Source organism: Oryx dammah, unplaced genomic scaffold (assembly GCF_014754425.2).
Source record: "Oryx dammah isolate SB20612 unplaced genomic scaffold, SCBI_Odam_1.1 HiC_scaffold_5, whole genome shotgun sequence".
NCBI lineage: Eukaryota > Metazoa > Chordata > Mammalia > Artiodactyla > Bovidae > Oryx > Oryx dammah.
Genome location: NW_024070189.1, coordinates 88,893,137 through 88,902,016, shown reverse-complemented (window position 1 = coordinate 88,902,016; position 8,880 = coordinate 88,893,137). Strand labels below are relative to the sequence as shown.

The following is an 8,880-nucleotide window of genomic DNA, read 5'->3' as shown; positions in this document are numbered from 1 at the left end:
GGCGCGCGGGGAGGGGGCGCAGGAAGCGGGCGAGGCCGGGCGCGGGAGGCGGCGGCGGCGGCCCCGGGAGCTGCCGATCGGCGCCGGGACAAAGGCGCGGCCGCCGGCGCCCCGAGCAGCCCGAGCCGGGGCGCACAGCCGGGGCGCAGCCCGCGCCCCCCGCCGCGACTGACATGATGTTTCCACAAAGCAGGCATTCGGTAAGCGGGGCCCGCCGGCCCGGCGCCCACCCCATCCGGGCCCGGCAACCCCCAGTTCCTGGCTGGGCCATCCCCCAAGCTCTGGGCCCTGCGTCCCCCAAGGTCCCGGCCCGGTCCCCCCAGGTCCCAGCCGAACCATTCCCCCCCTCAGGCTCCCGCCCCCCCCCCCCTCCCCCTTGGCCATCCCCCCCCCCCAACTCCTGGGCCCAGTCCCCTCTAGCTCTGGGCCCAGAGCTACTCCCCACCCCCGCCGCCAGCTCCCGGACTCCCTCCCATCCCCCGTAGCTCCCGGCCCCCCTCCCGGCTTCCGGGACCAGAGTACCCCGCTAGGTTCCAAGCCAGGTCCCCTCCAGCTCCCAGCTTAGATCCCCCGACCCCGCGCCAGCCCGGGCCCTGCCCCCAACCCCCCCAAGCCAGGATGGGCCTCGGCGGCCTTGGCCTCAGGCCTAGGGCGCCCCGGAAGCCCCACCAGGCACCTCTAAGGCTGAGGGTGCTTTCGGGGTCCGGGAGTGGGGGGAGACCCAAGGCGCACCCCTCCCGGAAGAGCGCGGCCCAGAGGAAGGGCGCTCAGAATCAGGGGTGTCCCCACTCGGAAATTTCAGGCGGTGAGAGAGGCCCCTCCCCCAAGGGGACTAGGCTAGGAAACCTCATTCCCCCCCAACTTGGGGGGTCTCTCTAGGACACGTTCTCCTTCCCCCAGAGGCAACTGGGCGCTCAGAGTGCACCCCCTCCCGGCTCTTTGGAGGCGCGGTAGAGGGCGCACCCTGCCCCCCACCAAGGGCGGGCCTTCAGACGCACCCCCACAGCCTGGGGGTGGCGGGGGACGAGACACTCCGGGCGCACCCACCCCCCTCCACTCGCTGGGAGAGGCGGGGGCAGGAAGCGAGGGCGGGGGCCGCGCCAGGAGCTGTAAACACGGGCCCGGGAAGTGGGGCAGGGGTGGGGGGGGGGCGCTGCAGCTGCGCCTGCCGCCGCCTTGGGGCCTCTGTGGCGGGGGAGTGGTGGATGTCTGCCCTGTGGGGTCCTGACCCGGGCCGCCGCCCCCTCCCCACAGGGCTCGTCGCACCTCCCCCAGCAACTCAAATTCACTACTTCGGACTCCTGCGATCGCATCAAAGATGAGTTTCAACTGCTGCAGGCTCAGTACCACAGGTGAGCTGGGGCTGGTGGTCCCCGACTCGGGAGAAGGTGGAGCCCCTTGCTCAGATGGAGCCCCTTGCTCCAGACTGAGGCCTGGAGCGGAGATTGTGGCCTCTGCTTTATATACAGACTCCAAAACATAGAGGCCTTGAAGGTCTTAGGTGGCAGGCGCTGTCTTTACCACTTCAGGGATATGACATTCATTTAGTCTTTAAAACAGTCCCATTTTGTAGATGAGAAATCTGAGGCATCAAAAATGTTAATAATTTGCCCAGACTCAGTTGTCTGGTTTTAGAGCCCCTCTCCCCACCCCCACACCAATGGATAAAAGACCCCCAGCATCTAGAATTGGTGATTGATTCTCCACCTCCCCAAAGCCCTCCACCACCAACCCCAAATCTGTAGCCTGGTTTTGGAGAAAGGGTTCCTGCCACCCAGCAGGAAGGTGAGTCTCCCTCCAGAATTGAATCTGACATTGCTAAAGGGTTTTGCCATATGCCTGATCTAAAGAGAAAGGAACTATTTATTTTTCATTTTACACTTGGAAAAACTTAAGCCCAGAGATTTTCTGAGGTTGCACAGCAAGAAAGTAGCAAGATTTATATCCCATCTCTGGATTGAAGGAAGCAGATCCTCAAGACTCTTGCCTGGGAATCAGACGGGGAGTCTATATACCAGTGGGGTTTGGGGCCTCCCTGGATCTATTTACCCACACAGAAGTATTTTTTGAAGGATCCTGGGATTTCTGCAAGAAGAAATTGGAAAGAGTGATATATTTGTTCTTTAGAGGGTACTGCCCATTCTCCCCATTTGCTGAAAAGTGAACATACTTCTTTTGTTTCGTCTTCCCTGCTGTCCTATCATTGTGCCCATTTCAAAGATGAGGAATTGGAGGTGTAGTTGATTGAAGATTCTGATCCTGTGATATGGAGGGTTTAGGGGCTTTGCCCAACAGGTCTGGCCTTTCTGAGCCTCTCCAGAGGGTCCCCTCTCCCTCCCTGGCCCATGCCCACATCACAGTGACCACTGGAGCCGATCCAATTCTAGAGATGTTGCCAGAGCGCTGTGTGACCTCAGATAGGTCACACCCCATCTCTGAACTTCAAAGTCTCTGTTTGCTGGGCTTAGGCTTCCTGGTGTACACTGAGGGCTTCCACTGTGTTGGGGCTGTCACAGTATCTACCAGTCCCTCAGGAAAGGCCAGAAATGCCCAATTTGGAATGAAATTGCCTGAGTTTATTTTTAACAGTGGTCACACATGGACATTTTAAAAGAGAATTAGACTAAGTGTGGCTCACCTGTGAACCCAGGTATACAAGTCATGGTCAGTCTGGCGGAACGAAACTCTTAAGTCCCCTGGGGTGACCACAAGATCAACGAAATATTTATTGGGTACTTAACTGTATGCCAACATGAAGAACATTTCTGGTCTTAATTCTTCTTGTCCTCACCACCCCACCCCGGAGGCTGGAGCTCAGCAGACTCAGCGACCAAGGCCCAGAGAGGTAGAGGCGTTGGCCCAGAGAGGTAGAGGCGTTGGCCCAGAGTCACACAGCATCAGAGTGGCAGGACTGAACTTTGGACCCAGGCTATCTAGTTGAGTTTGTGGCCTCAGCTCTCTGCCTGTCACCCTGACACCCCCTTGGGGGCCTTTGAGAAATATCCAAAGCTCATCCTTGCTGGGGCAACCCGAGAGAGGAGGGGGATCACCAACCCTATTACCCAGTGATAGAAATTTATACCCCTACCCCCAACCAGGGAAATCAGAGGTCACAAGAGGGGCTGGGGGCCTTTGAAGATTCCTTACTGAATTCAGTCCAGAGCCCTGCCGGTGGGCTCCAGGCCCTTGTAACCTTTCAGCAATGTCTGTCTATTCCTTCTTTGCTGGAGAGTTTTGCCCAGTGGGTGGGAGTATGGCCTTTGAAGCCAGCTTCCTGGCTGTGTGACCTTGAGCCTGTTCACTCAACCTCTCTGAGCATCCATTGCATCATCTTTATAAAGGAGACTGACGTTAACAGCCCTGACCTCGTTGGATTTCACGATAGGAAAAAGTTTCTTTGAATCCCTGTCTGACCTACAGTCAGGGTATTTGCTCTGACTTCTGTTTTTATTATCTTCATTGCTTTCTCCACCCCCACATCTTCAAGGTGGGTTTCATCATCCCCAGTTTCCAGCTAAGGCACCTGTGGGTCCCCTTCCCCCCTCTTCTCTCTGACCCCCACCAAAGTTTGGGGCTCCCTTGCACAATGGGGGGGACCTCATCCCAGCCCCGGCCCTCCCCCTCTTCCTCTTCAGTCTGAAACTCGAATGTGACAAGCTGGCCAGCGAGAAGTCAGAAATGCAGCGTCATTACGTGATGGTAAGCCAGCCCGGGGGTCTGGTGGGCAGGGCCAGAGGACCCCAGGTCCCCCTCCAGCACTGGCAGCTGCTGTCTGAACCTTGGCCATCTCTTCTGGGATGTGCGAGAAGTCAGGGTCTGCTCTCCGCTCAGCCAGCCCCTGGCCGGGCTGAGTTAATCTTGTTGGCCTGGCTGCCGGCCCAGGCAGTGGCCAAGGTGCCAAGCCACCGGGTTGCGGCCTGGGCCTGCCAGGTCCCCGGCTGTCCTTGGCAGCGGAGGAGCCAGTGGCTGTGAAAGCCAGGAACTGGGGTGGGAGGGGGGGTTGTTGATCCCTCCCCTCCCCATCCCCACTGTCTGAGCATCCCAGGCTTAACCCCTCCTAGTCCAAGCTTCGGAGGAGGACTCCTGGAGGGCCCCCTCCCCAGGCAAGAGGCTGACACACTTTTGAGGTGGGTGGGTGGGAGGGAGGGGGTGGCACTGCCTTCTTGGGCCTGACATTGGAGACCCTGCCCCTGCACACTGCCGGAATCACTTGCTTCGCTTCATATGCACCAGGTGGTGATTTCTGCATCAAAACCCCTGCCTAAGTCCAGCCCAGAGCCCACTTCCCCCAGGCCATGAGGGAGGCAGAGCTGGACAAGGAACCTCTGGGTTCAGAGGGATGGGGCTGGGGGACTCCAGAAGGGTATGCTCCCGTTTGGAGAAAGCCTGCATGCAGAAGGAGGCACTGCAGCTGGGGTCCTGATGAATGGATAGGAGCCAGCTGGGCAGAGAGTGGAGTGCACACAAACCTGGCTTTCTCCCCCTGTCTTCCCTGGGGGGTGATGGGGAGTCATAGGAAGGTTTAGAGAGGGGAGGTGCAGGGTCAGATGTGGGGCATGAGGAGGGGAGGGCGCTGGCCCCAAAGGCAGACCCAACAGGATTTGTTTATCCTCGATTATTTATACCCAGGAAGACAAACTTCCCTGGAGTCCGGGGCCACCCGCAGACAAGACACATAAAGATAAAAGATTAGGAGCCTTGGAATGTGTGTGTGTGTGTGTGTGTGTGTGTGTGTGTGTGTAGGGGGTGAGGTCATTATTCCAGAAATGGGGTGCTCAGGGCCCCACTGGCGTCCCTAGCATCCTCACCAGGCACCTGGGCCCCAGCTCCAGGTGTGGGTGTCTCCCCGCTTCCGCCTCCATCTCTCTGGCCTGCCCTCCCCTCCCCCTACCTCTCCCTTTCTCCCCCTCTTTGTCTCTCTGTCACTTCCCCTGTGTCTTTTGTCTCTGGAGCCCCACATCCTTCACCCGCCCCCATTTCTGTCTCCCCCCCTACACAGTACTACGAGATGTCCTATGGCTTGAACATCGAGATGCACAAGCAGGTATGCCCCCTTCCCCCTTCCTCCGCACCCCCGCCCCGCCCAGGCAGGTAGGAACCCGCCACCCCTTGGCTGAGCACCAAGTCTGCCTTGGTATCCTGTTACCTCCGGAGCCCCCCCACTTCTGTTCTTTCTCAGGCCTCCCTGGGAGGTTGTTCTCCCTGAGGGGGAGGGGCAGAGGCTTTCCCAGGACCTGCCACCCCCACCCCATTGTCTCTCTTTTGTGACAGCCCTGGGGGAGGGGGGTGATGTGACCTGCCAACCTACCCTCCAAACCCTATCTCAGGTGTGTTAGAGAATTCTGATGCCAGCTGCCCCGACCTCTTCCTCCCTCCCTCCCTCCCTCCCTCCCATGGAATGCTCACTACCTATGAGGCATCAGGCATCTTTCCAGGGCCACCCAGACCCCAAGCCACTGGGCCTGGATTTCGCACTGTCCTGGGCTCTTAGCTACCCTCAGAGACTCAGCCCCCAGGGCCACTTTTGCTGCTGATCGGGTGCCCATAGGCCTGATGAGTTGATATGATCCTGGGACGAGCCGGCCTCCTCTTGGATTAGACAGAACCACTGGGCTTTCCAGGGCTGGTCTGCACCTGCCCTGGCTGGCTACTGCCCAGGGCTGAAGTGTCTATCTGTTCCAGGCTGAAATCGTCAAGAGGCTAAATGGGATATGTGCCCAGGTCCTGCCCTACCTGTCCCAAGAGGTGAGCAGAGCCCCGGGGGTCTGCTGGGAGGAGATAGACCCTGAACTTCCCTCAGCCCCACCCCTCTGTAGCCATCTGTGTGCCCCAGGGCACACGCCTGCCTTCTCTGGACCTCCCAGCCATCAGCCAGTCTGTGCAGGAGAAACCCCAGGGGTGAAGGGAAGGACCTCACCCTGCTGTGGAATTCCCAGCCTGTGTGAGTCATTGCACCGTAAAAATGTCAGCTACACTGCCGAACACTGCGCCAAGAATTTTGTTTCTGCCTTTCACCTTCCTGAGATTCATCTGCCTGGTCCTGCTGGCCGCCGGGTGTATAGGAAGGCACTCTGCACACAGAGGCAGACATACAGACAGACACAGATGCAACAGACAAACGCACAGATGCAAAACATAGACACACAGCACATGGACACACAAAGGGACTATGTACCCAGGTCTTCCTCTTCTGTTTCCTGGGATTCTTGGTGTGAAGCCCACTGTACACGCACACACACACACATCTGGGTCACCTAAGACCCCTCTGCTCTCTGCCAGATTTACTGCTGATAATTCATCATTTTCTTTTTAAGCTCTGCTGGTACCTTAGGGTCCCACAGGGAATGATGCCCAGTGACAATTCCAGGAGGACACCATGGAAGCCCCAGAGAAGGAGATTCTTAGGACCCTGAAAATCTAGCTTTATGGTTTCCTTTCATAGCAGGGGCTCCCTGGTAGCCAAGGCACAAAAGGAGCTTGGCAGATTTTAGCATATGATAGCCAAAGGGACAAATTTTCAGGGAAAGCTGAGGATTGCTCCGAACCTCGACTCATACCCCAGCCCTGCCAGAATTCACTGGGCCTTCACGGCTGTGGAGGAAGAGGAGCTTGGGTTAGCAGACCTCAGATCTCTTCCATTAGCAGTCCTGGTCTGAGCTCTTACAAGCTTTGACTTCTTTGCATGTGGCATTGGTCATAGTCCACGGTTTCCTAAGATTCTGGTACCAAGCCCTTTGGGCCTTCTGTGCATCTCTGTGTATCCCATTTTCCAGATGAAGAAACTGAGGCTTTGTGAAAGGAATCAACTGGAGAGAGGGGAGTTTCCTGAGGGGAGAGATGGGAAATCATGGAGAGGGAGGGCTCTATCAGTGCAGATGGGAGTGGGACTTCTGGGCTCCGTGCCACAAATCCCAACAAGATGGGGTGAATCATCTGTCACCTCTCCATCCCCCACCCCACCCCCCGCTTTCCAGCACCAGCAGCAGGTCTTGGGAGCCATCGAGAGGGCTAAGCAGGTCACTGCTCCTGAGCTGAACTCCATCATCCGAGTACGTCTGGGGTCTTGTGGGGGGATGGGGGAGGGACAGGTGGGCTCAAGGGGGCTAATGCTCCCCTGTTTGTGTACTGCAGCAGCAGCTCCAAGCCCACCAGCTGTCTCAGCTGCAGGCTCTGGCCCTGCCCCTGACCCCCCTGCCTGTGGGGCTGCAGCCCCCTTCTCTGCCGGCGGTCAGCGCGGGCACCGGCCTCCTCTCGCTGTCAGCGCTGGGCTCCCAGGCCCACCTCTCCAAGGAAGACAAAAACGGGCATGACGGTGACACCCACCAGGAGGACGATGGCGAGAAGTCGGATTAGTGGGCGGCTGGGATGGGGAGGGTGGGGGGTGGGACAGAGGGGAGACAAACACTGAGAGAGAGGAAGGTTCAGCACGCGAGACACAGTGATAGCTTGGGATTGGCCAAACTCTGGTAGTATTTATGGTAGCTGCCTGCTGGGGCTATTGCCCTGCTTCTGTGCCCTACCCTGGCTTGGCTCCTACCCCCAATTCCTGGCCTCCCTCCTCCTTCCCTGTAGACTGAATGGGTCAGTACCCACTCATACCACAGATGAGGCAAGCTGAGGCCTGGAGACACAGGGGAGGCCAGGTCCTAAGGGAGCAAAAACCTCAAGAGGTCCAACACCCCCTGCATTTCCCTTTTTCACACACATGTAACTGACAGTCTGCCCGCCAGGAGGGGGCCCCCACCCCAGCCTCCCATTCTGGCACTGCATGCAAACACAATGCTAGCTGCCCCTCCCCACCCTGGGCACCCCGCGTCTCCCCCTCCCACCCACTCACCCTCCATGAGTTCCTGATGCCCACACCCACAAAAGAAAGAGGGGCCACCGACAGCGAGCTTAGCCCCAGGGCAACAGTGGGGCCAGCAACTCAGAATTCCCTTTCTCCCCTCCCCGAATAAAGATGAGGGTACTCAAGTTGTCTTGGTTTTTATTCCCCACCCACCCCCGCCTTTTCCAGTATACTAGCTTGTCTTTTAAGAAAAGGGATATTAAAAAAAGGAAAAAGACAAAAATGTAAAAAAAAAAAAAAAGCAACACCCACACCTGTGTCTGTATATAGCCTTTTAGACTGTCAGCTTTTGTTGTGTTCAGTCGTTTGATCTCTACGGAGAGAAGTGAAAATGCTGTATCGAGGGTGGGCTTAGCTGTGCCTTTCAAATAAAGACGTGAGAAGGTTGGTTGCTGTGTTTCTGCCTCTGTGTTACGGGCTGCCCCGCGGTGACTCCCTTCCCAGGGGAGGAAGGGGGCCTCCTTCAAGCCTGAGTCCCCTCCTCTGTTATGGGACTGGATATGAACAGTCCTAACTGAGTCCAGCTTGTAAATATAATTTAGCTCCTGAACGCAGTCCCTAGCCCAGAGATGGTCAGATGGAGGCTCGAGGTCACACAGCAAAGACTAGGTGTTTGAGGTCTGGTCAGCTGTTTTGACAGGTAGGCAGAAGGACTCAGAAAAGCTAAGGGGTCACTGAGCATAAGTGGTGGGACTGGTTTCTGAGCCTCAGGCCAGATGGTTCCTAAATGAAATTCTTTACCCATAAGAGACAGATGTTAAGACCATGAGCAGTCACAGTGCGCGCATTACACATGGCTTCTTCCAGATCAGAGAACTGATTCCTGGCTGGACCTCAACTCTCCAAGGACCACTTAGAGCCTGCCTTCATGCCCCTGCGTCCAAGCTGGACCACCTGGAGAGGGGGAGCCAGGAGGAAAGGTGGTTCCCTAGGGCACCTGGCACTTCAGTCAAGAGAACATCAGTCTCCCCACCCAGGATATGGGCCTGAGGGCAGGGAGTGGGTTGGAGAGTGGGAGCCATCATTTAGAC

The 8,880-nt window shown here is 57.4% G+C and overlaps 1 protein-coding gene across 1 annotated transcript; it reads left to right on the top strand.

Annotated features, from left to right (window-relative positions):
• Window positions 1–19: 19 nt before the first annotated feature.
• On the top strand, window positions 20–8,237 carry TLE5 (TLE family member 5, transcriptional modulator). The gene is made up of 7 exons (XM_040241905.1): window positions 20–200; window positions 1,255–1,352; window positions 3,636–3,699; window positions 5,000–5,044; window positions 5,683–5,745; window positions 6,975–7,049; window positions 7,132–8,237. The coding sequence occupies exons 1-7, from the start codon at window positions 174–176 to the stop codon at window positions 7,351–7,353; spliced, it is 594 nt and encodes a 197-aa protein (XP_040097839.1). The 5' UTR covers window positions 20–173; the 3' UTR covers window positions 7,354–8,237.
• Window positions 8,238–8,880: the final 643 nt, after the last annotated feature.

Coding starts and splice junctions, on each gene's coding strand:
- TLE5 (XM_040241905.1), top strand. CDS start 174: ATGATGTTTCCACAAAGCAGGCATTCG. Junction 1,353..3,635: donor CTGCAGGCTCAGTACCACAG/GTGAGCTGGGGC, acceptor CTTCCTCTTCAG/TCTGAAACTCGAATGTGACA. Junction 7,050..7,131: donor AGCTGAACTCCATCATCCGA/GTACGTCTGGGG, acceptor TGTGTACTGCAG/CAGCAGCTCCAAGCCCACCA.